The sequence below is a fragment of the Heterocephalus glaber genome, unplaced genomic scaffold, assembly GCF_053883595.1.
Source record: "Heterocephalus glaber isolate CG9 unplaced genomic scaffold, H.glaber_assembly_v1.0 deba00001813, whole genome shotgun sequence".
In the NCBI taxonomy this organism is placed as follows: Eukaryota; Metazoa; Chordata; class Mammalia; order Rodentia; family Bathyergidae; genus Heterocephalus; species Heterocephalus glaber.
Genome location: NW_028258484.1, coordinates 3,557,324 through 3,585,295, shown reverse-complemented (window position 1 = coordinate 3,585,295; position 27,972 = coordinate 3,557,324). Strand labels below are relative to the sequence as shown.

Below are 27,972 nucleotides of genomic sequence, written 5' to 3'. Positions count from 1 at the left end.
GTCATGGCTGACAGTACTGCTCTGGGAAGGATTTTCAGAAATGGAATGGATATGAATTTTGACATTAAAACTAGAAATAATTCAGTATCATTTCCATAATGATCCCAGGGGGAGGAGATAAGGCCTATATCCATTCTGGGACTGGTGAGAATGGGACTGGAAAGAGGCGCGAGTTGAGGCAATGTCTGGAGGAAACTGACAAATCTATTCCCGGAAGTGGAAGGAGGAGAGCTTCAGATTCCACAGTTTGCCACACAGGGGACTGGACGATGGTAGATTCCAATGACCCAAGTATATGGGTGCAGGCAGTAATGAAGGCAGCATTGGAGTTGCTAAGGGGCACTGACATGAGGCCACTAGATATCGAGGACTGGTGTTAAGCCAAGCCATGAGGTGCTGCCAACAGGCCACTGTCAGGCTGAGGTTTCACACATGCCCAGACAGACATCTCGTCATCCCCACACTAGAGAAACCCTTTGCTGTCAGGGTGAAGCCCAGAAAACTTAGCCAGCTTCGGTCAAGTCAAAGCCATTCAATTAATGAGCCATCAGAATATTACACAATCAAAGTCAATGCCCAGCTTTAATTGAATCACTCTCGTCTTAACCGATTCCTGTCACAAGCTGAGCACTGAGTGGTGGGAAGAGGCTGCCTCTGGGCATAATTAGAATATTAGATTCTTTACCAAGTCCCTGTCTGATTAGAAAGAAACTGAAAACCCCAGAGAAAACAGAAAAGGTCCCAGGAAATTCTATCCAAGAGTTATGTCATGAGCCAAAAAAGAAGTTCCAACCCCTTTCAGGAGAGGTCAGCCCTTGCAGGGGCTGGAGGTCACTTGAGGTCACACTAAAGACACTCAGCCCATTATCCTGCACTGTCGCTTTAGGTCTCCTTCTCTGCAAAAGGTGAAAGACAAGACCATTCACCAGGTGGACTGTAGCTGCCTGTCCACACACCCTGAGCACAGATCCTGTGACCCAGCGCTCTCCCTGGGAACCAGCTGCTCCGTCTGCCGGAAGCAGAGAAATGAAATGACAGCAGCTGTACCATTTCAGGCATCAGGCTCCTCTCAGCCCACAGGGGGACTTCAGATGAAGCATGGCTCCTAGGAGGCACCCCTTTCCTGTATACCATCTTCTGAGAAGCTCAAAGGAATTCTCATAGATTCTTTCATTCCAGTTCTGTGATGGGTGAGTGAGAAGAGAGACCAACCACATGGTCATCCATTCTGAGGAGGGATTGCATAATCCCCTCTTTACAGACGGAAGTATGAAGGCCCAGGAGTTCTCCATCTTTGTCCAAATCTCTTAGCCAGTAAATGGGCAGTTGGCGATTAATTTCAGGGCATGGTAGGTCCAAGCAGCCAGTGAGTGGCTAACTGGTTTTTGGTTTTTTGGTACCCGGGATCGAACTCAGATCCTTTCATCTGCAGAGGCAGGTGTGGTGCCACTGAGTTAAATCCCCGGCTCTAACTGGCTTTTGTAATTCAGTTTTGCAAGCAACAAACCAGCAGCTCTTTTTAAAAGTTAAAAGAAGAAGAAGAAACTTGATCCAGACTGTTAACTTATAACATAAATCTTGCTGATGAAAAAAATTTTTTCTGGGCGGAGGATGTAGCTCAGTGGCGCCATGCCTGCCTGGCAAGTGCAAGGTCCTGAGTTTGATCCCTGGTACCAAAAAAAAAAAATTTTTTTTTCCTGCTTTTTCTATCAGCCATCAAACACCGGTTGTTTACAATTATTTGCAGCACTTCAGTGACACTGAAAAGGATGTATTTCAATGTAGCCACTCTTTATTAGCACTCCACAGGGAACACAGTGCAGCCACCATGGGCCTTTTCTCTGGCACAGCTGAAACCCTGCTAAGGGAGGGACTTTCGAATCAAAGAAGGAAGAACAGAACCCAGCAGAGAGATGCCCAGGAGGCTCCTTATTATCCCCAGAGGCTTAGCCAGGAAATGTTAAATAGGGATAAGGAAGGTTCAGGTGAATGATCACTCCATTCTTCAAGCAGATTTAGATATGTTCCGCAAAATCCATCTTTGTGTTTCTAAGCTGGCTTCATAGAGGGAGGCCACAGGAGTGAACCTGAGTGGGATACTGCATAACTGGGGCTGGAATTTCCCTTGTTCTTAGAGAAAAAAAATGACAGAAAACAAATGGCCAAAGGGCTGGTGACTCCTCCAAACACTATTCCTGGTGTCTCTTTGGAATGGGCAGCTTGGAAAGGGGTGGCTGATATGAGTCTGCATCACAATTTTCACTGTGCCCAATGCAGTAAAAGATATATACTGTTTTATTTGCATATCCAATTTTTGCTTGGATTATTAACCTAAGTTAATTTAAATGCTGATAAGTTGAAAGCTATTCCGTTTTTCAGCAAAAAAGTAAAAAAAAATACAATAATGTCGTGATTATTCACATTAAGTATATATGTGTGTAACCACACAGTTTACATTTAAATATATGTATTTGTGTAACCAAAGAGAGGTTTAAGTTTAAATCTTCCTTAGGCACTTAAGTGCTGGCTTCAGAATACTAATTAATAACTTTTTCTTTCTTCCTCTCTCTTTCTTTCTTTTCTTGTTCTGCAGATCTGGGGTTCAAACCCAGAGCTTCTCACATGCTAGGCAACTGCTCACCACTGATGTACACCCCCAGTCCTTTTAATTTTATTTTGAGACAGGATCCTGCTGAATTGCCCAGGCTGACCTTGAATTTTTAAATCTCCTGCCTCAGCCTCAGAGTAACTGGGTATATAGGCCTGTGTCACAACCTAATTCTGTGTTTTTGTCTGTTTGCTTGTTTATATTTTGGTTTTGCTGCCCCCCCCCTCTGTTTATACATAATTTGATGTAATTCAGGGGGAATAGCTGTTATCCTGGGGGAAGGACACCATTCCAAATCATGACATGCTGGCTGTGGATCACATGACAGACAACCATGGACCCAGGGGTCTTCTGATAACCTTGGTGTCCCAGGAAGGGGGACACAAAGATGAAAGTGCATCCCCAGACAGTTTGTGGTACAACTGCCACATAGGTCCCAAGACAACATCACCCAGCCTTCTCAGGAAAACAACACTGGGCCACAGACTGGAAGAAAAACCAGCAGCTGGGACCAGAGATAATTTATGTCCCTCTTCTCTTTGATGCCTGGATTTAGCAGTAGGGTGGACTGGGCCAGAAGGAAGACAATGAATGAAACATCATTACCAGTGGCTTCAGATTTAATTCTTGCTTGGTGATTTTAAAACTGTTTTTAAGTTGTTGTACCTTGATCTAAAACTCTTTCCTAAGAGGAGTACATTAGTAAAAGGAATTTAAATTTGAGTTGGATGGGGAAAATTTTCTTCTGTCCCCTTAAATTGGTAGTCTATGTGAATGACTTCAAAGTGCTGCCTCCTAAAAGACAGGCATAAGAAAGGCAGCCATGAGGACGCCCACCTTGTTCTTCATACAAAAGTCTCCCCAGTATGTGTTCTCCTGACCCCAGAAGAAATGAGTACTGTAAATACTCAAGGCTGGGATCCGCGGGGCCTGACGTCTGCAGCTAGGACGGCCTCCTGCCACAACCTAGCCCTTACTCTAGGCTGTCTGTGCTTCCTCAGAAGCCTTCTCAGTACATCCTGCTTGCTATAACAGTCACAGAACTTAAATAAAGAGCGAGCTAATGGAGTATCAGTGCAAAATGAAAGATGAACTCTTAGAATTATTAACTGATTTTAAGAAAATTAAGTTGAAAGCTTTGAAAAGCTTCATAAAAGTGAGTACTTTTCTTTCCCTGTCAAATGAGGCCATTAAAGATCATGAAAAAAAAAATCAGTAAAAACTGCTGAGGGAGTCTTCATTAAGATTACTCCACAGTATAAGTCTAAAATTGAAACTGAATTCTGAAGACCGACACAATGCATTATGAGTATGATGCAGGCAAAAAAGACAAACAGGAGCTGCAACCAGGTAATCCAAATATCAAGGAAAAAACATCAGTCTTGTGTTAAAAAATAGGTGCACAAACACACAACTATACGGTTTGAGTTAAAGTAAAATGTATATGTATCATTTAAAAATGATTTTGTGGTTGTAACAACTTATAAACTGATGTACTATGATTCTCAGTCTTGATTTTATGGATAAGGCTTCTTAAGCCTAAAGTATTCATTAATGTATGATTACTTATTGGATACCTGGGATTCCTAAGTGTCAGTCCATAAGGAGTTTGTATATTTAGTGTTTTTCTATAATCCACTCTCCATCATCCACCATGAAGCCTGCTTGCCAGTTTACCAACTTCAACATCTTGTTGAATTATTTCATTTGTAAAATATTTCCAACCTCCACTGCCTTCTATTGGTGCAATCTCTCTCTCTCTCTCTCTCTCTCTCTCTCTCTCTCTCTTCTCTCTCTCTCTGGTACCCAGGATTGAACTCAGGACCTCACGCTTTCCAGGCAGGCACGGTGCCACTGAGCTAAATCCCTGGCCCTGTAATTCCTTTTTCAATCACCAACACTCACTTTTCTTCAATGAGTGGAGTGGAAAGATCTCTGAACCTGAAGGGCTGAGCCAGGTCATCCTTCCTGGGGCAGCGGGGAGGATGTTCAGTTTATGTTGGTGTGCAGAGAACACAATCTATTCCTGGCACTGAGTGGATTTCAGGAAGGAAGAGGATAGAAGCAGTAGAACAGATGATAAGTCACTACTTGCCTGTGGCAAGAGTTCTGTGTGTACATTTTAAACATGGGTGGACACAATCTTGATGGATCCACTTCCACCCAAACAATACCTGTTTCCAGGAGAGGTGGGCAGCTGCTCCCTTTTCCTATGTTGATCTCTGCTCAGTGTAACAATTTATCTGTTATAACTGATTCCATCACCAGGGTCCTCCCATACCTCTGTACATATATCCAATCACAAGAGAACACCATCTCATCTGTTGACAGAAGATACTATTAATGATGCCATCTACCGAATAGTTACTATGTGCCTGCCCTGGTAAACCCTGCATCACCTGGTTTAAACCCCATGGTAACCTGTGAGATAGGTGTTATCACACCCACCTGAGTCACAGAGGACAAAAACCTCTCTAAGAGGCTAAATAACACCTTAAATCCTGTTGTGCATAGAACAGGGCTTGCACCCAGGAAGTTGGATCTGAGCCCCCACCCTTAACCATTAGGTCAAATCACCTCCACACATAGAACACTCCTTGTACCAAGGACCACCCCTCTAGATGCTCACAAACCTTCCCTGAATAACTGAGGCAAAAAATAAATTTCTTGGTGATTACATGGTTTGGTATTGGGATTTCTATAGTGTTCCAGATTGGGCTCAGTACTGAGCCTGTTGAAACATCAGAAAAGTGAAAAAATTAAGACAATCCACTTGGAAGATATTTGAGTTTGCATTTTGCTGAAGCCTATTCTATCCACCAAAAAAATGTTTCCTAATCAAAAACCCAAAGCATTCTAAACTTGTCCCTAAGGCCTCACATTGCCTCCCTATTCTGATGAGAGCCATCTGAGCAGGAAGGGAAGCTGGCAGAGGTACAGGAACATGGTTTTGGACAGGAAAGGAATTCTTGGACAGCCACCTTTTGGTAAGGCAACAGGGGTGAGACAGGTGTGATGGTATAAAGTCCCATCATGAGCCTCAGCGGTCTGGGAGGAAAGGTGGCAGACACAGGCTGCCTCACATCTCCACCAGGAAGAGTGGTGGTGAGCTCCTCAGACAGAGCAGTTTCTAGGGAAAGACATTTTCTCTGTTTTACAAACAGAGCTCCAAGATGTAGTGAAATCTCTTGCTCTCCATGTCAAGGCCAGGTCAGAAACTGAGATTTCTCCACATCTCTCTAACTCCATTGCAGGCTGTGCTCCAATCACTGTCTCTTGCAAAGTGCCCAAGTGGTTTTAGAATTAGAATATCCCAGTTGGTCAATGTTACAGATTATGACAGGTTCCCAGGCAGGCTAGCCTACAATGGCCTATTAAACTCATGTGCAGCCGAGACGGGGAGAAACCAGCTCCACTACACCCTGGCTGCATGACCTTAAAAAGTTATGAAGCCTCACTGGGCTTCAGTTTCCCTATTTGTAACAGAGATAATAACAGCACCCACTACATGGTGGGGTGGGGGATTTGTGAGGATTAAATGAGATGATCTCTGGCAGCACTGAGCATCTCCTACAACACATCCAATGGATGTAACTGAGATAACAGTGTCAGAGCAATGTGGTTCCTACAGGGGCTTCTCTACCCAGGCAGTAGTGACATTTGGGGCCAATTCATATTTTGATATAGGAGACTGTCTTGTGCCTTATAGGATGTTTCACAGCATCCCTTGCTTCTACTCATGAGATCCTGGTAGCACCCTTCCCCAGCTATGAAAATTAAACATCTCTTTAGACATCTCAGCTGCTCTAGCTGAGAACCACTGATTTACAGGGAAACCACAGAAAGCCCCAGCTGTAATGCCAGGGTTCCTCTTCCCACTGCAGCCCAGGTGGGATCTTCTCTTCCTTTACCTGCCAAGTTACCCCCAAAGCCAGCTCCAAGTCACTGGTGGAAGCCCCTAACTCCTGGACATAGCAGGTGGGTTTCTGTGGGGGTGGGAGGGAGTGAGGGGGAATCCCTGAAGTGGTTGATGAAAAGAGCAGGCAAGAGGGAGAGGAAGGAACATAGAGAGCAGGGTTCTCCACCCCCATCTCACTAACTGTCCCACAGGTAGCAGGCAGGAAGGATTGTGGTGTGGTTTCTCCTCTTTCCCTTTTACCAACAAGGAAGAGATAAGTTATGGAAACCAGGCACTTGGGCCCAAACCAGGACAAAGAAAGCCAAGGAGGTGCACCAGGGGACACGGGAAATTGGAAGTCATTTGGACACAGAGCTGGGACAAACTGGATTGGATTTACCGCCAAAGTTTCCTGATGCTGTGACCTTAAAGAAGGCATACACACCCCATTCTACTTTCTCTTTGCCATTCTCTATACCTATACTTCTTCTCCCCCCCCCTTCTTTCTTTCTTTCTGTACCAGAGATCAAGCTCAGGACCTTTCGCTTGCAAGGCAGGCACGGCGCCACTGAGCTAAATCCCCAGCCCTATACCTATACTTCTCCATTGTATCCATTTATTTGTTAAATGAGTATGAGCCAAATACTTGTTGTATGTTTAACCCTGTATTAGGCCCCTAAAGATGTTTTTTATTTGTTTCCTAGTGATCTTTTTCAAAAGGCAGAATAAGAAAGGTGCTAACTAAATAAATAGAAGGCAAGGTCTAGTTGGAAAATTATCATATGTTCAAATGGAAAAGTAACACACATTCATATGCACAGCTAGGGAGCCACTCAAACCATACAAACAATGCTGGGGGAAAGTGGAATAAAACATTATCTCTTAAAAAATATTTTAACAAACAAACTGTACAAACTGATGTCCAAAAGGCAGAAGGAAAAGTCAATTTAAACAAGACACCACAGCCCTATCATGCCTGCAGGCTGGTCTTGACCTGCAAGGGAGTGTGGGTCAAAGGGCACATTCCACACAAGGGGTCCTTTCCCAAGAGCGAATAAATCTGACCATTCTTCAATCAAACTGATTCTAAGTTTTCTTGTTACAATTAGTGGGCACTATCCATTTCCTTGGTTCCAGTCTGGGAAGCAGTGCCTGACACTAGAAGCCACTTAAAAGCCACACCCTTCCACAACAGGCATGTGCAGACAAGGGCAGGGCAGGGCAGGGACACAGAGTCATGGACTATCACTAGTCCAAAGACACAGGAAAGCCAACAAACCCCTCCTGCAAATGGTCCAAGGGGAATCCAAGAGCCAAGCTCTTCAAACACATTTTCTAGGGAGGCAAACATTAGCCAAGGAATGCATTAGCTTCTTCTACAGCCACTTCAGACGATCCAGAGCTGGCAGAGGGAGGTGGTGCACTTAGTAATTTGTCCACCTGTCTATTTATCAGCCCATTTATTCATTTAGAGGGTCTGAAGATGAGGGATAAGCAATTTTTTTGTGGTAAACACAAGCACCATCATTAAACACAAAATGACACCTCAGAATTAACCATGAAAATAGATATGACAGGAAAGACATTTCCCTTGGCTGGAGAATGGGTCAGTTGAGGGGAGGGGCAGTGCCGACAGAGGTCAAAGCTGTGCTGCTGAGCCTGAAGCCTGAACACACAGCAGTCTGCAGCAGCCACAGACAGTCACTGTCTCCATCATCCATCCCAACTGCAACCAGCCTGAACCTAGGGCTTGGAATTCCAGGTTCCTGAACAGCAGAGGGCGAGTGAAGCATCTCTGCATGCAAAAGAACCTCTTAGCCCGTAGGGCCGGGCGGTGTGAAGTGGGGTGGGGTGGGGTGCCGGAACCTTTCTGTAATTGTCGGCTGGCTCAGCGGCGTGGGCGCAAAAGGTGCATCCCTCCAGGTCGTGGGGTGAGGCTGTTTGGTAAAAGCGTGCACCAAGGCCCGGGGATTAAGCTCAGTGGTTCCGCCGCCTGCCTCGAAAGTGCAAGGTCCCGAGTTCGATTCCGCGGTACCAAAAAAAAAAAAAAAAAAAAAAAGCATGCACCGAGGCAGGTACGGAGTTTCCCAATCATCGCAGGAAAGGCCATGACCCCGCCCCCGGGGTTCCTCCATTAGCAGACCTCCGGCCTTGCCAACCGCAGAGCCCCATCAAACCACCAACACGATTTCAAATCGCAAAGGTATCCCAGATGCGTGGCATCCGCTTTGTTACTTCGTTAGGCAAAATGCGTTCGCCCCCGCGTTTTCCCCCAAAAGGACAGGAGGGGACATCTTTGTCTGAGGGGCTGCACTGACACCTTTGTTTGCGGGCTCCCCTTTCCCTGGCTGCCCAAGACCCTTGCTCAGTCTGGAATGGGAATCCTGCGCCCAGCTGTGTCGGGTGGTAGGAGAAGGGGGCAGGGCTGGGAAATGTTTGAATCGATCCTGGAGCTACTCGGGCAGCCAGCCAGCCAGCCTAGCGGTGCGCGAAGGAGCAGCCTGGGCGGGTGAGAGCGCTCCTCCCCAAGCCAAGTGGGCCTCCCCCATAAATTCAGATCAACCTGGGCGGCCCGTGTGAACGACACGGCTTCTAAGCTTCTCATCCGTCTCAGAACTGCACCCCTGCACCAATGTTCAGCGATAGAATGAACCAGAAAGCCGCGCGAATCGGCCCAAGGCAGGGCTGGAGGCTGGGACTGGTGCGCTGGGAGTTCGCCCCTCCCCCTACTCCCTTGCCTGGGTTTCAAGGGCAGCAGTGAACTTGAACATTTAAGTGAAAATCCCACGCAAGAGAAATAATATAAAATAATTAATCGGCACATTCATAATAATAAAAAATACAACAGGGACGCTTATCGGGCTGTGGCCTCTGGGATCAATTAGAGTGAGCCATCGGTCAGGGACTGGGGGGTTCCCTTCGGTGTCCTCCAGGAGGCCAACCCCAGGATTCTCAGTCTCCGCGGGGCAGGGCAACACCCCGAGGTCCCACCTCCAGACGAGATCGGCTCCCACGGTAACCCTCGTGCTGCACACCTCCCCGGCCCTGGGCTCGTAAAGATGGGTGTGGTCTCAGTACAGGAAACTCATGCCCCCTTCTCACATTCCTCCTTCAGGAGAAGCAACAGGGAGTAAAACCTCGGAGAGGAGCTCCGTTTGCGAGGTCCCCCATCTCCGGGAGGTGGTTAGCGTCCCTAATGGGAAGCCTAGTGGCCTCCAGATGCTCAAGAGTAGGAAGGGGCGTGGTTCCTCCGCAGCCACCCGCTCTGCGCGCAGAAACCTCGAACACCATTCCCCTGGCCTCGCCGACGCTCCCCGGCTCTGCCGGGTCATGCACATCTGGTGCGGGTTGTGACTCGGAGCCACTGACCCCAGCAAGCTCTGAGATCCATCCAACAAAGGATCAGAAATGAGAGACGAAATGGGAGGGGTATGTTGGGGGGGGTGTCGGCAAAACAGTCTCCTAGAATAAAAGCCCCCCCCCCCCAAAAACCGGGGCTAGGGGCGCAGATTGTTGTAACCTCTACAACAAAGCAGCGAGCTCCCTTAGAAGATCCTGGGTGAACGCCCTCAAAGCTCACGTCCCCAGCAGCAAAATGTCGATTTCAGCGCCGATCGCCCCTCTCCCCTTTAATGCCAGTCCCTGCCCTGTCCTCGGAAGCCCAGACACCCGACTTGGCATAGTACGATAAAGACGTGACACGCCGCAAAAAGATGGCACCTCGCGTTCGGAGGGGGAAAAAACGGGGGAGGGGTGGAAGCGGGAGGCAGCACAGCCTACTCTCTCCTTCCTCACCCACCCAGGTCCACACCCACTGCCGCAGTGAGGGGCGAGCCCTGGACTCCAGCTCCGCGCCTCCGGCAGGGAGCGCAACGCCGGGCGCGGGGCGCCGGGCGCCGAGCGCAGAGCGAAGAGCGCAGAGAAAGGAACCCGCCCCGAAATGCACCTGCAGCCCCCGCGCGCTTCTGTGCGGGGCTGGGGCTGTGCGCGCCCGCGAGCTGGGAGTCGCGGCTGCCGTGTCTACTCACGCCGCAAGGCCAGGTGACCCTGCATTTTCGAGTCCACATGGGGATTAAATCCGCGCACTACATTCTCTCAGGCTCGGCGCTGCTCCAGTCTCTGCACCAGGGGCGCGCAGGGGGAAGGGCAGCTAAAATGACGGCGCCTGGACCCCTCCCCATCTCCCCGGTTCCTCCCAGCCCCCAAATGTCCCTGGCGGGTTTCTGAAGGAGGAAAAGGGGAGGGGGCGGACCACCGCCTGAAATCAGGGGCAGCGAAGGCCCCGTCGCGATCGCTGCCGGGAGATGCAGGGGGAGAGGTAGGCAGAGAATCATCTTTTCTAGAACCCGATCCTATCTTCCTTAGGACTGACGCCAAACACGGACAGAAAAATCGGATTTGGGATTCTGTCTCAGGGGGGTCGTCTATGGACCCTACACACACACACACACACACACACGCACATTGCGGCCAAAGGCTGAGATCGAGGATGCAGAGCAGCCCACTCCCAGGTCACCGCCATCCGTGCCCCACCCTGCGGGCACAGCCTCCCTCCGGGGTTTTCGAGAAGCAGGTCGTGTGGATCCTGAGCACACACAAACATACAGACACACGCACCCACACGCGTGCGTGCATCCCTTGCACGCGTCCCTTTCTAAGTCGCCCTCTCTACAGCCCCTGAACGCCGAGGGCGCAGGGAGGGTCCCCGTCGTTGCCTCGGACGGACTCCCCGCGCCTTAAACCCCCTCCTGGGATGAGGGGCATCGCGGGGGCGGTGCAGAGGAGCGGACGGAGACGCAGATTCGGAGCCTTGGCGCTTACCTGATAGTCGACGGAAGGCGAGGACAGTGGAGAAGGTGGCTGTGGCTGCGGCGGCAGAAGGTGGGAGGTGGTGGCAGCGCAGCTGCTGGTGCCGGAGCTGGTGGGTGGCGGTGACTGCGAGCGCGCGCCGGCAAGAGGGCGCGTACCCGAGGCCGGCGGGAGGCGCAGGCGCGAGCAGCGGGAGCGCGAGCCTCGCCAGGGGAGAGGCGGGGAGCAAGGCCTTCGCGGGCGCCTTCCCCTCCGGCCACCAGTGGGCGCACGCGAGCGCCTCACCTCTGGGCACTCCGGCGTCTCCTGGCTAGCTCCTCTCCGAGGTTCTCTACCCTGGTCCCACTCCCGCCACGCCTTGGGCTGGGGCGCTGACCGCCTCGCGCACGCGTGCTTCATGGCGCACGCGCACTCTCTCCTCCCGCGGCTGGAGCCTTTGTCTTTGTCGTAGGGGTCTCGTGCCTCGGGCTCTGGGACTTTAGGCTGAAGCCCTTGCTCCTGTGGCAGGTGCGTTTCACCTTTGCTTTCTGTCAACTTCGCGCAGTGTTCTAGCTTGCAGAGCCCCTGAGCGATTTCCACAGGACTGGTCCGTACACCTGGGACCTCAAGGCCCCGGTCCAAGCGTCCTGAGTCTGTTGAAATGGTCCCCTCGCTCCGCGGTTGGAGACCGCTTCCTTTCTCTTTTTTGTCTTTACATCTTCTTTGGTAAAGACCAAAATGAATTCTTTCCTTAGCAAAACCTCCTAAAACCGGCTAACTTGGTTGTAATATAGTAGCACAATTTTTTTTAAACAAGGAATATTTGAATATTACATATCTGTGCTCCTAGAAGGAAAAAAATCTTAGATGAAGTTCAGGTGGTGCTTATCACATTGCAAAGCATTTTCACATACACAGTTATTTTTATCTCATTTGTTGAAACAGTTTTATACTCTACATACAGTTTGAGATCTGAATTCTTAAGCGTCTGCTGGAGATGGTGACCACATGACATACCTTACCTTGAAACTGACCATTCGTGCTCCTCCCTGTCAACCAGGTCCTGGGCTTGGCCTTAGCTTGGATATCTCCTATCCCCAACTTTGGTTTAAGTTCTGGCTCTGGTTAAAGCACTGGTCATGAGAGGCGGCTATACATGGGGGTCAGAGGCAGCTGTCTCCTCCCAGGGAGATGGGAACTTGTCTTGAAGCTTTCCTTTGTATGGCTTTTATTGGTTTTTTTAAAAACAATATATTCTAGAGTAGGATAAAAACAATACTTTCTTCACATGGCTTTAATTGCTATATTTAATTACTAGAAGGGGGTGATGAAAGTGGGACTGATTTTTTAAACCACTGGTTCTGAGTTTCTGAAATTGACCCTTGCTGTATTCCAACTGCCATCACCCCCCTTCACGACCCATACTTTGTACACGTAGGGCCTTACTTTTGTTCCTGCTTTCAATTTCTTGCTGTATCAGCCCACCTGCACTCCCTGGGCAAATTGATCTTCAAATCATGGCATTCTTTTGCACAAATATATCTCAAAGCTTCCCTCTACCTTCTAAGTGAAGTTAAGCTTGTTGGCTCAGCATTCAATGACCACCCCACCCCAGCCCCACTGCCCCCATGGTATGACTCAACTCCTCTCAGGCTTTTTTTCTCATCTACTCTGTAGCCAGCTGAGGTTGTTTAATTGATACTCTTCCCCACCTCTGTACTCTGGGATTTCCCTTTGCTTATACCAATATATTACCTAACCAAATCCTAGCTCAAATTTTACCAAAGCTCTTTCCAGTTCCCCCTAACCTGAAGGGATATTTCCACTCTCCAGAAAGAGCTTAGCAGTTAACTCATCTCCTCTCTGAAAGTGACGAGGGGGTGGAATTAATATTTATTTTGCAGTATGACATTTTATCATTGTCCCCAGTTTCTTTTTCCTGCATGAAGTTTATACATTCTTGCCCATTACCATCAACTTAATGTAGACATGTCCAAAAAGAGCTTTAACAGGCATTGCAAATTTCACTATTTTGACTCTTCCTTTCTATCACCAGAATGGCCTGTCCCCAGAGACTGTTGCTTCAGCCTAGATCCCACAGTGAAAAAGCCCAAGGAAGTACATGTAACATGAGCAAAGAGTAAACATTTGTTTCATAAGCCACAGAGATTTTAGGAACTGTTTGTTACCACAGCAAAGCTGACTAATACAGAAATTAAATATGATTGTATGTATAAAGTTTCTTACATGGTGACTGACATAGCATTCATTACATGATAAATGGTGGTTATTTTATCATCGTCATAATTCTTTTGCTACACATTATTTTCTTTCTACATGTAAAGTAATCCAAAAAGTCAAACACTCCTCTATATTCATATTTCTCACCCCCTAAGATAGAGTGTAATTGTGAAATGGCAGGGATCTGATGACAGTGTTGTCTCCTGACATAAAATGCTCATCTTTGCCTACATTAAGTAGAAGTAATAAATGCTAGGAACAATTGCAAGCAGATCTGTTACTTACATGTTGTAGATTTGAATGTTCATTCCAGATAATTTAAGCACTGTAGGTTGCTAATGACTCACTAATGCAGGCCAAGAAAAATGCATTCCCTCCCTTTGTCCATGCCCCTCCCTCTTGCTGACATAGAAATCTCATGGCCTTGTACAGTACCACAAGCCCACATATGTAGGACTATTATAGAAGACAGATTGGCCTATGGAAAGAAAACTGATGGGCTATCCTGAGTGATGTGTGCCATCCTATATGACGCCAGACAAATCTATTTCCTTCTCTGGAGGTTTTGCTTCCTTTATTGAATAGATGGAGTTAGAACTGAGAGGTCCAGGTCTGTAGAATTTGGAAGCTCTGCCACCAAATCTGTTCACAAAGTAAGCTAAAGTGTTGTAACAAATAGACCCCGAAATACACAGCTGTATAGTCCAGGGTGGGTGTTCCAGCTTAAGGGGCAGCCTCCCCCATGAGAAGTTCCGGCCCAGGCTCCTTCCATCTTATGGCTCCACTGATCCTTAGGGCTAGTTCTTTTCTTGGTTGGGACTGGGCTGTCACTTAGAGGGTAGAGCTGGCAAAAGGGGAAGGAATGTGATGAGGAACCATGCTCTTACCTGGAAGTGGCCCCTGACCACATTTCACAGGTAGAACTTAGTTTTGTGATCATTCTTTTTTTTTTTTTTTCATCCTTTTATTGGTACATTTTAGGTGTACAATATAATGAAATTCACCACTGGAAACATGCACCTTTACATACTCTCTTGGTTCTTATTTTTCCCCCTTCCCCTGCCCTCCCTTCAACCCCTCCCTCGCTCCCTATTTAAAAGGCTTTGTTTCCTTTTTTCCATTTTCTCATATTAATTCCATTACCTTCTTTCCTTTCCCCTACCCCTCCCACTTCCCCTTCCCCTTTGCCCCTTTTCTTCCTATTTCACATTATCTATTACACCTTTTAGTCCTTATTTACACTTTCAGTTTCTCACACTAGAGAAACTATTTGGTAATTACACATGTGTGTCCTATTTATTTCCCTTAAGAGTATCACCTCATTGTGCATCCATTTAGCAATAAATGTCTCTAATTTCTCGTTTTTGATGGCTGAGTAGTACTCCGTTTTATAAAAAATCCCCCACATTTTCTTATCCAGTCTCTAGTTGATGGGCATTTGGGCTGCTTCCAAGTTTTAGCTATTACAAACTGTGCTGCTATGAACATGGGTGCACATATATCACTGTGGTATGATTCTTTTAATTCTTTGGGGAAGATACCCAGCAGGGGAATAGCTGGGTCAAATGGGACTTCAGTCTTAGTTCTTTGAGGTATCTTCATACTGATTTCCACAGTGGTTGCACCAGTCTGAACTCCCACCAGCAGTGGAGCAGTGTTCTTCTTTCCCCACAGCCCTGCCAGCATTTGTTATTGGTTGATTGCATCTCTCGAATAACCAGTGATGTTGAACATTTTTTCACATGTTTATTTTCCATTTCTACTTCTTTGTGTGAGAAATGTCTGTTCATTTCAGATGCCCATGTTTGGATTGGGTCTTTAAATTTGAGAGGTCTAATTTTTTAAAGTTCTTTATAGATTCGAGATAGTAGACCTTTGTCTGAGGGACCACTGGTGAAAATTTTTTCTCACATTGTGAGTTGTCTCTTCACACTGCTGGTGGTTTCTCTTGCTGTGCAGAAGCTTTTTAGTAAGAAGAGATCCCACTTGTTGATTGTTTGTGCTAGTTCACGGGCAACTGAGGTTTTGTTCATAAAGTCTTTTCCTAGCCCAGTGTCTTCAAGAGTTCTACATAACTTCTGTTTCAGCCGGTTCAGTGTTTCTGTTTTAATATTTAGATCTTTAATCCATTTAGATTTTAGTTTGGTGCATGCTGAGAGATATAGGTCTAGTTTTAGTCTTTGGCAAGTTGAAACCCAAGTTTTCCAGCACCATTTATTAAAGAGGCTATCTTTCCTCCAGTGAGGGTGTTTGGCTCCTTTGTCAAAGATGAGGTGGCTGAGTGTGTCTGGAGTTGTTTCTGCATCTTCTAATCTGTTCCACTGATCCTCAGGTCTGTTTCTTTGCCAGTACCATCCTGTTTTTATCACAGCATCTTTGTAGTATAGTTTCAACTTGGTGGTTGTAGTACCCCCTGCCATGTCTCTGTTACCTAGAATTGCTTTTGCTATTCTGGGTCTCTTCTTGTTCCAAATGAATTTTTGGATTGTTTTCTCAAGGTCTTTGAAGTATGCTGCTGGGATTTCAGTTGGGATTGCATTGAATCTGTGTAGCAATTTTGGAAGTATGGCCATTTTCCCTATGTTGATCCTTCCTACCCAGGAGCAAGTGATGTCTTTCCATTTTCTGATATCCTCTTCAATCTCTTTTTTCAAAGTGCTATAGTTTTCAGAGAAGAGGTCTTTGATTTCTTTTGTTAGGTTGATTCCTAGGTATTTCAGTTTTTTGGATGCTATTGTGAAAGGAATTATTTGCCCTATTTCTCTCTCAGTGAGTCTGTTGTGTGTGTAGAGGACAGCTATTGATTTTTATGTGTTGACCTTGTATCCAGCTACTTGACTGAATTTGGTTATTAAGTCTAGAAGACTTTTGGTGGAGTTCTTGGGGTCTTTTTTGTAGAGCATCATGTCATCTGCAAATAATGACAATTTGACTTCTTCATTTCCTATCTTTATTCCTTTTATTTCTTTCTCTTGTCCAATTGCCGTGGCTAATGTTTCCAAAACTATATTGAACAGGAGTGGTGATAGTGGACATCCTTGTCTTGTTCTTGATTTTAGTGTGAAGGATTTCAGTTTTTGACCATTTAGCATGATATTGGCTGTTGGTTTTTCATAGATAGCTTTTATCAGATTGAGGTAGAGGCTGTCTATTCTGATTTTTTGTAGGTTTTTTATCATAAATGCATGTTGCATTTTGTCAAATGCTTTTTCTGCATCTATTGAGATGATCATATGGTTTTTGTCCTTGGCTCTATTGATATAGTGTATTAGATTTATTGATTTGCATATGTTGAACCATCCCTGCATCCCTGGGATGAATTGCACTTGGTCAGGGTGTGTGATCTTCTGATGATCTTCTGCATTCTATTTGCCAGTATCTTATTAAGGATTTTTGCATCTATGTTCGTTAGTGAGATTGGCCTATAGTTCTCTTTTTCAGTTGAGTCTTTCTCTGCTTTTGGGATCAAGGTGATGCTTGCTTTCAGGAATGAATTCAGGAGTATTGCTTCCCTTTCAATTTTGTTGAAGAGTTTAAAGAGTAGTGGCAGTAGTTCCTCTCTAAATGTCTTGTAGAATTCAGCGGTGAAGCCATCAGGACCCGGGCTTTTCTTGGTTGGTAAATTTTTAATTACATTTTCAATTTCATTGATTGCTATTGGGTTGTTTAGAATTTTTAGGTCTTCTTCATTCAACTTTGGTAATTCATATGTATCTGGGAATCTGTCCATTTCTTCTGTGTTTTCCATCTTATTAGTGTATAGGTTCTCGAAGTAGGTATTGACGATCCTCTGGATTTATGCTGGGTCTGTTGTAATTTCATTCCTAATTGTATGGATTTGGGCCTTTTCTTTCCTTTTTCTGATAAGGTTGGCCAAGGGTTTGTCAATTTTGTTGATTCTTTTGAAGAACCAACTCTTGGCTTCATTGATTTTTTTTGTATTGTTTTCTTAGTCTCCATTGCATTGATTTCTGCCCTGATCTTTATAATTTCCTCCTTTCTATGGGCTTTGGGTTTCTCCTGCTCTTCTTTTTCTAGAAGCTTGAGGTTCAGCATCAGGTTGTTTAATTGGACTCGCTCTTTTTTCCTAATATGAGTCACTGCTATGAATTTCCCTAGTAAGACTGCTTTCATTGTGTCCCATAGATTCCAATATGTTGTATTGTCATTGTCATTTAATTGAAGGAAATGTCTAATTTCCTCTTTAATTTCCTGTGACCCATTGGTTATTCAGAAGTGTGTTGTTCAATTTCCATGTGTTTATGAAGTTTTTGCAGTTTCTTTTGCTATTGATCTCCAATTTCATCACACTATGGTCTGATAATATACAGGGGATAACTTTAATTCCTTTGCACTTACCTAAATATGTTCTATGAGCAAGTATGTGGTCTCTTTTGAAGAACAACCCGTGTGCAGCTGAGAAGAATGTGTATTCTGATTTTCTGGGGTGGAACACTCTGTAAACATCTGTTAAGTTCATTTGTTCAAGAGTTTGATTGAATTCTAGTATTTCATTGCTTGTTTTTTGTCTAGTTGATCTATCTATATGTGACAATGAGGTATTGAGGTCCTCCACTACTATTGTATTAATGCATATATGATTTTTCATGTCCGTTAGTATTTGTTTTATATAGTTGGGTGCCCTAGTGTTTGGTGAATAGATATTTATGATTGTCATCTCTTCCTGTTGGATTGTTCCCTTTAGAAGGGTGTAGTGTCCTTCTTTGTCTCTCTTAATCAGTGTGGGTTTGAAATTCACTTGGTCTGCAAAGAGGATAGCTACTCCTGCTTTTTTTCAGGTTCCTGTCGCATGGAGTATTGTTTTCCACCCTTTAACTTTCAGTCTATGAGTTTCTTTTGAATTAAGTGTGTTTCTTGTATGCAGCATATTGTTGGATTTTGCTTCTTGACCCATTCTGCCAGTCTATTTCTTTTGATTGGTGAGTTGAGACCATTAACATTGATGGTTATAACTGATATGTATTGAGTTATCATTGTCATGACTTTTTCTTTTTGTTTGATTCCCCCCCTTTGCTTTTAATTTCTTGTCATGTCTGGTGGAATCATTCTGCTGGGCTTCCTGGGGTGATCCCCATTGTCATTTCCTAGGATTTCGTCTAAAATTTTTTGGAGTGCTTGTTTGGTATTCATGAAGTTCCTAAGGTGCTGTTTGTCATGAAAGTATCTAATTTCACCATCAATTTTGAAAGATAGTTTTGCACGGTACATCAATCTGGGTTGGAGGTTGTTTTCCTTTAAGGCTTGAAATAAATCACTCCAAGCTCTTCTTGCCTTGATGGTTTGCGTTGAGAAGTCTGCTGTGATTCTGATGGGCTTTCCTTTGTATGTGATTTGTTTTTTTTCTCTAACTGCTTGTAGAACTTTGTTCTTCTGTTGAATTTCTGGAATCTTAACAATTACATGCCTATGTGTAGATTTTTTTGATGAAGGCTATTTGGAGTCCTGTGTGCCTCACTTATCTGTATGTCAAATTCTTTCCCCCTGATTGGGAAGTTTTCTGCCATCACTTCTGTGAACAGTTTTTTTATGTCATCTGCACTCTCTCCTGTTTCTTCATTGACTCCAGTCAGTCTTATGTTATTCTTCTTTGCCTTGTCTAGCAGCTGCTGGATTGATTTCTCATGGTCCCTTACAATTTTAAAGAAATTTTTCTTTTCTTGGCCACTAATTGCAATCTTATCTTCTATATCTGAAATTCTGTCTTCACATTGGCTCATTCTGCTGCATAGACTTTCAATGGAGTTTTTAGTCTCCTGGAAATCTGTTTGCATCTGTTTTATGAATTCAATGTGTTTCCTATGTTGGGATTCCATCATGTTCCTCAGCTCCTCTATTTTTTTAATCTGTGTCCTCTCTAGGTTTCTTAATCATGTCTTGCACTATGGGCACAATCTCTACTGTTATCTGAGAAATTATTTCTGATTTCATTTTTTCCAGATCCTCTTTCATTGCTAGTTCAGGGAGTCCAGGTGGTTGAGTATCAAAGTGTTCCATCTCGTTTCCCTTTGGGGTTGCTGTAGGTGATCTAGAAGTCTGGTTCTGAGGCTTGTTTACATGTCTTCTCATTTCCCTGGGGGAGGGTGTGCTGCTGGCACCCACACGGCTCACCTCTTCTGTGTTGGGAGCTGTGGCATGCCTACCCAGAAGCCTCCTCCACACTGGAAGCCATGACACCCCCTACCCAGAAGCTTCCCCTGGGCTGGGAGACATGGCACACTCTTTGCGATCATTCTTAACTGCAAGAGAGACCAATAAATGTAGGAGAGTCATGGGTCCAAGGAGAAGAGGGGAATAGGTTTGGGTGGAAGCCAGTCTCTGTGATATATAATTTTTACACTTGGGGTAAAAAGACCCTGGAAAAATAGTACAAGAACTTGAACTTGTCTATCATGAGATTCTGACATGTGAATAGGTTGGCTGAGTATTGGATAATGAAGGGTGGGTAACTAGGAGAGAAAGATAAAATCTAAATTTCCAATTATGTTCCCAACAGAGAAGGTATCATTGTATACCTCTGTATCAGAGAACATTTAACCTGTTTTATACTAGGGAACTCTTTGGCAGTCTGAAAAAGATCTTTTTCCTTTTGCTTTTTAATTTTTATTAGTAGATATTTGCAGTACATAATGATTACATTCCTTGCAGGTACTTGGTACGTGTACCTAACACATCTCAATTCTATTTTTCCCCTTCCCCTCCATCCCTTTTAAAAAATGTTTGTGCCAGCATCGGGTTTACTTATTTATTTTATGTCTTTATCAAGTTAATTGTCATAAACTCAGATTAAGCCAGACTAATAGTCCAAAAATCATGTAAAACACATAAAATAGTTATACACTTTTAGATACATTGGCCATGCTGTATTACAATAACTTTTCTCTCTTGTTTTCCCTATTGTCTGTCTTTTCTTTTGCACTTTATTTATATATTAGGTTTCTCATCTAAAAGAAACCAGGCAATATCTAAGCTTATGTGTCTGATTTACTTCACTTAATATTATAGTTTCAAAGTATACCAATGTTCCTTCAAATGGTTTAAGTTTATCTTTAAGGCAGGGCAGTACTCTGTTGTGTATAATTATCCTATTTTCTTTGTCCATTCATCTGCTATTGAACATATAGTCTGCTTCCAAGATTTAGCTATTTGACTTATGTTGCTATAAACATGGGTATGCATAGATCACTGTGGTGTGATGTCATTAGCTTTTTCAGGAAGTTACCTAGAAGGGGAATAGTTGGGTCAAATGGAATTACTACTTTTAGTTTTTTGAAGCATTTCCATAAAGATTTCCATAGTGGTTGTACCAGTTTACACTCCCACCAAAAATGAAGAAGGGTTCCTTTTTTTCCCTCTGTAGTATCTTCACCATTCATTATTGTTTGATTTCTTGAAGATAGCCATTTTTTTTCTGGAGATGGAATCTCAGTGTTGTTTTAATTGGCATTTCTTTAATGGCCAGAGATGTTGAACATTTTTCAGTATTTATTGGCCATTTGTACTTCTTAATCTGAGAAGTATCTATTCATTTCAGATGCCCATTTTTTCACTGGGTCTTTATATTTGGAGCATCTAATTTTTCTTAGTTCTTTATATATTCTAGATATTAGCCCTTTGTCTGTACTTTTAAAATTTGTATTTTTTCCCCATTCTGTAGGCTGTCTCTTTGCTCTTGCTGTGCAGAAGCTTTTTAATTTGATCCCATTTGTTGATTCTTGGTATTCTTTATTTTTTTGAGACAGGGTATTGCTCTATAATTCAGGCTGGCCTTGAACTCACTATGTAGCCAGGGCTGGCCTCAAACTCACAGCAATCCCCCTGTTTCAGCCTCCCAAGTGCTGGGATTACAGATGTGCACCATCACACTGGCTTTTGGTATTATTTCTTGTGCAACCAGGGTTCTTTGCCAACCAGAAAGTCTTTGCCTACAACTGTATCTTCAAGGATTTTACCTTTTTTGTATTCCAGTAGATTATTTCTGTTTTAAAATTTAGGTCTTTAATCCATTTTGATTTTAGTTTAGTGCATGGTAAGAGATATGGGTGTAGGTTCACTCTTTGGCATGTGGATAGCCAGTTTTCCTAGCACCATTTGTTAAAGAGGCAGTCTTTCTTTCAATGAAAGTATTTGATCTCTTTGTCAAAGATAAGGTAGCTGAGTGTGCCTAGAGTTGTTTCTACATCCTCTAGTCTATTCCATTGATCCACATGCCTGTTTCTTTGTTTGTTTTGGGGTTTTTTGACAATACCACACTATTTGTATCACTGTAGCTTTGTAGTATAACTTGACATCCAGGAATGCGATGCCCCCTTAATTGACTGTAAGCACAAGGTTAATCTTACCTGATTAGTTGCAACTTTGTGCTTATCTCCAGGGGTGCCTAAACTCATGGTGCTGACCTTTGAACCATCCAGAATGGATTTTACAAATTAGTGATTAATATAGTTCTGTGATGAGTCTAAAAAATACTAGGAACCATCTGTATCAATTTTTCATCATCCTTTATAGAAAATGTACAGATGGATTGTTTGTACCTGGTTTCTGTTAGCTTATCTTGGTTTGTATTATTGAGCCTGATCATGCAAGGTTATTTTGGCATTTGAACAGATGGATATTAAGGATTATCTTTAGGTGAGACTGTGGCTTACCTGAGACCATGACATTTTGCACATATCTTGGTGACATATTATCCTAAGATGTGGTGCATCCTCTGTGATTGACAGGTGGTATACCTAGATGTCTCTGACATTTGCCTATGATCTCCTCATCTTGCTATCTTGTTTCCTTTACTTTTATTTTAGGCATATGTGAGTATAATTTCTGGAATCTTGTGAGCTCTTTCACTGATCCCAGAAGGCATGATTTGGGACTATCAGACACTAGATGGGTACCCTTGTCATTATGACTGGCAAGATTGGAGTGGCCACCAAGGGGCCTAATGGACAGCCAGTTATGGAAATGGGTAATCGAACAGAGTTCCTGGGCAAACAAGATGGGCACCCGAAAAGGGCACTACTCAATTTGTACTATCAGAAGAAATCAAGAATGAACAATCAGGAAGTTAAGGCAAAAGCTCCAATAAAAAATCAAGCTCCCTTGTCCAGTTTCTACATCCAGAGTTGATTGCCTGAAAAGACGGCTGGTTTCCAATTAATATAGAGCCTGCAAAGCTGGTCGTAGTGGCAGATGCCTATAATCCCATGAGGAGGCTGAGGCAGAAGGATAGTCATGAATTTGAGGCCAAATGAGGCTACATAGTGAGTTCGAGGCCAGCCTGGAATACATAGCAAGACCCTGCCCCCCGCCCCAAAAATGAGCCTGCAACACTATGACAAGTGTATACTGGGGAAAGGGAAGTATACAAATATCTTAAGGACCACTGGACACATGGTTTGAGTTTGCACTGATACTCAGAGACCTGAAGTACGATCATGGCTCTCATTAGAATGGGGACACAGGGAGGCCCCATAACAAATGGAATCCATCATAAATACAGCCCATAATAAGTGGAATCCTGGCCAAGGTCTGGTTGACACTGGATCCATAAGGCCCAAACAGTCTCTATGGTTCCCCCATGAAAAACTAACGGATGTATTTGATAGTTGGAGCACCACCCCTCCCTTTCCCTTATGTACACACACTAGGTTGGCTTGTGGAGTAAAACTATAATAGTTGAGAAGTTTCCTAACAGTCCCTCTCTATCACCCTGGGTGAACATAATGAGTGAAAAATAATATTGCATCTAAGGATGGGAGAATTGAGGCGATTAATACCATCCTTAGAGATCTGAAGGATGCAAGGATAGTAGTTCCCTCCATTTGATTCACTAGCCTTGCTCATGGGGAAAAGAGATTTTATGGAATAACTCTAGACTAGTGCAAGCTCAGGAGAGTAGTAGTTTCCATTGCACTTGGCAAGCCAGATGTAGTATCTTTGCTAGAATAGATTAATAATTTCTGAGACTTTGTGTGTGGCCATTTTCTCTCCCTATCAGAAAAACTAACCCTGCTGGGTGTGCTGGCACATGCCTGTAATATCAGCACTCTGGGAGACTGAGGCAGGAGGGTCACAAGTTCAAGCCCAGCCTGGGCAACTTAGTAAGATCCTGTCTTGAAATAAGTAAAAAATAAAAAGGGAAAGAGCACTCAGCCTCTAAGTTCTGTTCTGCAACTAAGATAGCACTTTAGCCATTTATTGTTTAGGGTGTAACATTGCATCAGTCAGAAGTCTTTATCTTTTGTCATTCCTGTGTGAATAATCCTTTAGCTGTCTATGAACATGTGGCATGTCAAATGTCAGATTCCAATGTTGAAATAAAAGCTAGTGGGATAATAAAAATAAATAAGGCTGGGGATGTAGCTCAGTGTTAGAGTACCCTTGGGTTCAATGCCCAACATCACACACAGAAAGAAAAAGGAAGGAAGGAAGGAAGGAAGGAAGGAAGGAAGGAAGGAAGGAGAAGGGAGGGAAATTTCAAATAGTTCACATTCACATGGGATAGACAATCGTCTATATTTACAGTTCACGTCCCATCACCACCACCAAGGGCTATGTTAACTTTCCCACCCTCTCTTAACATACAGTCTGCGCCAAGTTTTCAATTTACACCTTTCATCTCCAAATTCACCCCTCATTGCCTGCTTTTGATAATGGAGCCAGACTCTTCAAGTGTTTCTCCTTTATGGTGAGGTTGATGTTTAGCTTTGTGGGTCAGTACCCTAGTGACAATGCAGAAAGAAGCTTCCCTTGCTGGTCTGGTGTGCTTCAGTTTTGCATCTTGTTTTTATTGTATAATTGCCAGAAGTACAAGTGAGGGATATCAGTGACACTGTGCCCCAGATGCATGCTCAGAATGTGCAGTCCTTGGTGAGCTTCGGTCACAGCCTGGTACTCACCTCATTTTGGCTTTCCTGGTGAGGATACAGTTGCCCAGTCTTGGCACTGCTCCAAAGGGGGCCCAGCTCCTGACACCTCAATTCCCACTGTGCATGCATGTGCCAGCTGTGGCTCACATGCATACTGGTTGTTTCCTGGGGCCTCTTATACATACAGACATTGCACCCCAGGCCTCACTTGTAAGCAGGCTCCTAATGCCCTCACTATCTCTGTACACTGCCCACCAACTCCTTTGCAGTTTTGCATCTGTTAGATTTAATGATCTTTTCATTAAGATTTTCCTAGTCAAATTACTTTGTGGCTTCTGACTCTTGTTTGGACCCTGAATGATACAAAGAGATTTGGGACATCTAGATGATCTTCAGAACATCGCCTTGATCCATCATCCAGTGGCATCATTCTAAATGGGCCAGATGAGCAAAAAGTGGCCTGCACATTAAAGGTGTTGGCAAGCTACATGCTTTCCAGAGACTGGGAGATGAATCCTGAAAAGATTTAGGGGTCTGCCATAGTAGTAACAATTTTAGGAGGCCAGTGGTCAAGGACATGTCAAAACATCCCATCCAAAGTCAAATCATTACTTTTTTTTTAAACTGTATATGCTTTTATTGGTACATTATTATTGGTACATAGAGTATAATGACATTCGTCATTGGAAATTTGCACCTTTCCATTCTCTCTTGGTTCTTATTTTTTCCCCCTTCCCCTGCTCTCCCTTCAACCCCTCCATCCCTCCCTATTTAAAAGACTTTGTTTCCTTTTTTTCATTTTCTCATATTAATTCCATTCCTTTTTCCTTTTCCCTACCCCTCCCACTTCCCCTTCCCCTTTGCCCCTTTTCTTCCTATTTCACATTATCTATTATACCTTTTAGTCCTTATTTACACTTTCAGTGTCTCACACTAGACAAACTATTCAGTATTTACACGTGTGTCCTATTTATTTCACTTAAGAGTATTGACTCAGTGTGCATCCATTTAGCAATAAATGTCTCTAATTCTCATTTTTTATGGCTGAGTAGTACTCCATTGTATTTAAAAAACCACGTTATCTTTATCCAGTCTCTTGTTGATGAGCATTTGGGCTGTTTCCAAGTTTTAGCTATTACAAACTGTGCTGCTATGAACATGGGTGCACATATATCACTGTGGTATGATTCTTTTAATTCTTTGGGGAAGATACCCAGCAGGGGAATAACTGGGTCAAATGGGACTTCCAGTCCTAGTTCTTTGAGCTATCTCCATACTGATTTCCACAGTGGTTGCACCAGTCTGAACTCCCACCAGCAGTGGAGCAGTGTTCCTCTTTCCCTACAGCCCTGCCAGCATTTGTTATTGGTTGATTTCTTGATAGCAACCATTCTTTCTGGGATGAGGTGGAATCTCAGCATTGTTTTCATCTGCATCTCTCGAATGACCAGTGATGTTGAACATTTTTTCATGTGTTTATTTTCCATTTCTACTTCGTTGTGTAAGAAATGTCTTCATTTCAGATGCCCATGTTTTGATTGGGTACTCTTTTTTTTTTTTGAGAGAGGGTCTCACTGTGTCGTTCAGACTGGCCTTGAAATCACTATGTAGTCCAGGCTAGCCTCAAACTCACAGCGATCCTCCTGCCTCAGCCTCCTGGGTGCTGGGATTATAGGTGTACACTACCAAATCATTATATCTTGTATAAGATCCCTAATCCAAAATCCAAAATCCTCCAAATCCAAACCTTTTTGAGTGCTGACATGATGCCACAAGTAGAAAATGAAACTTTCCTTCATACACAAAATTATTAAATGACCACTTTGACAAATACTGAAAAATACTGAAAAACAAATTCAACAAATTTGACAAATTTGAAAAGCTGCCAGCTTTAAGTGGGCTCCAGACAGGAACGGGCTATGGAGCAGGCCCTGGTGGCCATGCAGTAGCCCTGCTTTTAGGCTACCACCCTGGTAGGCTCAGTGGTACTATAGGTATCAGTGATGAGAAAGATGCTGTGTGGAGATCATAGTGTGTCCCAGTGGGAAAATCACAATGCTGGGTCCTAGGGTTCTAGAGCAAGGCCATGCCATCTGCAATGGAGGATCATATGCCTTCTGAAGAAACAAACACCAGCATGCTTCTGTGCCCTGGTAGAAATGGAGTGCCTGACTGTGGAATACCAAGTGACCTTGCACCTGGAACTGCCCTCCTTTAACTGGGTTATGTCAGGCCAACCAAATCACAGGTGGGGGGGCGTGGCTAGAAAGAATCCATTGTTTGATGGAAGTGGTGCATTTGAGCTTGACCGTGGGTAGGACCAGAGGCTACAACCAGCTTCATGTGAGACAACTTAGACTCTCACACACTCACTAGGGTTGTGCTCACATCCCTCCCCTATGCACCCTGTGGTTACAGGAGGAATCCCTTTTGACAAGCTGATGGAAGAGTTTGGATTATGGGTGGGTTTGCTCAGTACATGGGTGCAGGCTAAAAATTAGAGGAGAGAGACTACAGTCATACTCAGGAGTGGTCTTGAAAGACTGACAAGGCCGAATCCTGCTAAGGCACAGAGCTCTGAGAAGTATACCTCATGATCCATTTTGTTTGGGCAGTGAGGAACTCAAAGCTAAAATATGTACAAACTTACGGGCAGTGGTGAATGGCCAGTTGGTCATAGACTTGGAAGGAGAACAACTGGAGATAAGGAGATCTGGGCATGTGGATGGCACATTTGAGTGGGCCCCAAGCTTGATATTAACATCCATTAGAAACAATCTATTCTGGATGGGACAATAGACAATCAAGTAGACAAAACCAGTAAGGTAGTTGATGCTAGTTAGCTTCTGCTATGGGTCAGCTCAGTGCTCTCCAATAGACACATGAATGAAGTGCAGTGGAGACAGAAATTGAATCTATGCACAAGACGGCCTGTGTGCTACTACTACCACTGGATATCTAGTCTCCAGCAACCAAGTCTCCATGACCAAAGTTGATTATTGGTCTCAAAATGGACTATTTTTCAAGATGATGAATCACCAAGTTGATGATGTTAGGAACCTTCCACCTCAGAATGGCAGGTGCTTTACTCTGATAAGAATAGACAAGTGTCCTGGGTATGGTTTGCCTTTCACACCTGCAGAGCCTAACTAGTGTCATCATCTGAGGGCTTGCCAAGTATTTAATTCCCTGGCACAGAATCACATACAACACATGTCTGACTAAGGGAGCCACTTCCCAGCAAAGGTGTAGGGCTGGACCTGTAACTGTAGGGATCCACTGATGTATCACATATGTCACCATCTAGATTCTAGAAGCTCTTAGAGATTTTGATGGAGAGTTGGAAGGCACAGCTGCAGCATTTATTTATTTATTTATTTATTTATTTATTTATTTAGACAAGGTCTTATTATGTAGTCCAGGATGGCCTTGAACTCACCACGCAGTCCAGGCTGGCCTCATCCTCATAATCTCCTGCCTCAGCCTCTTAAGAGCTGGGATTACAGGCATGTGCTGCTACACTCAGCTCAAACATCCATTCCTATCAAGGATGG

General features: G+C 44.1%; 1 protein-coding gene across 30 annotated transcripts in view; it reads right to left on the bottom strand.

Moving 5' to 3' along the window:
- Mapt (microtubule associated protein tau) overlaps nucleotides 1-11,705 on the bottom strand; it is a 99,437-nt gene extending 87,732 nt beyond the window's left edge. For 8 of the 30 annotated variants that reach the window (XM_021247541.2, XM_087203864.1, XM_087203868.1 and 5 more), the window contains exon 1: nucleotides 11,328-11,703. Coding sequence is in view for 6 of the 30 variants with exons in the window: in XM_087203854.1 (XP_087059980.1) it covers nucleotides 10,535-10,559 (25 nt within the window). In the remaining 24 variants the exon portion in view is untranslated. Of the gene's footprint in view, nucleotides 1-4,782; nucleotides 4,862-10,534; nucleotides 10,633-11,327 lie in introns of those variants that run through there. The other 22 variants (XM_021247548.2, XM_021247550.2, XM_021247549.2 and 19 more) reach the window with 10 other exon arrangements.
- Nucleotides 11,706-27,972: the final 16,267 nt, after the last annotated feature.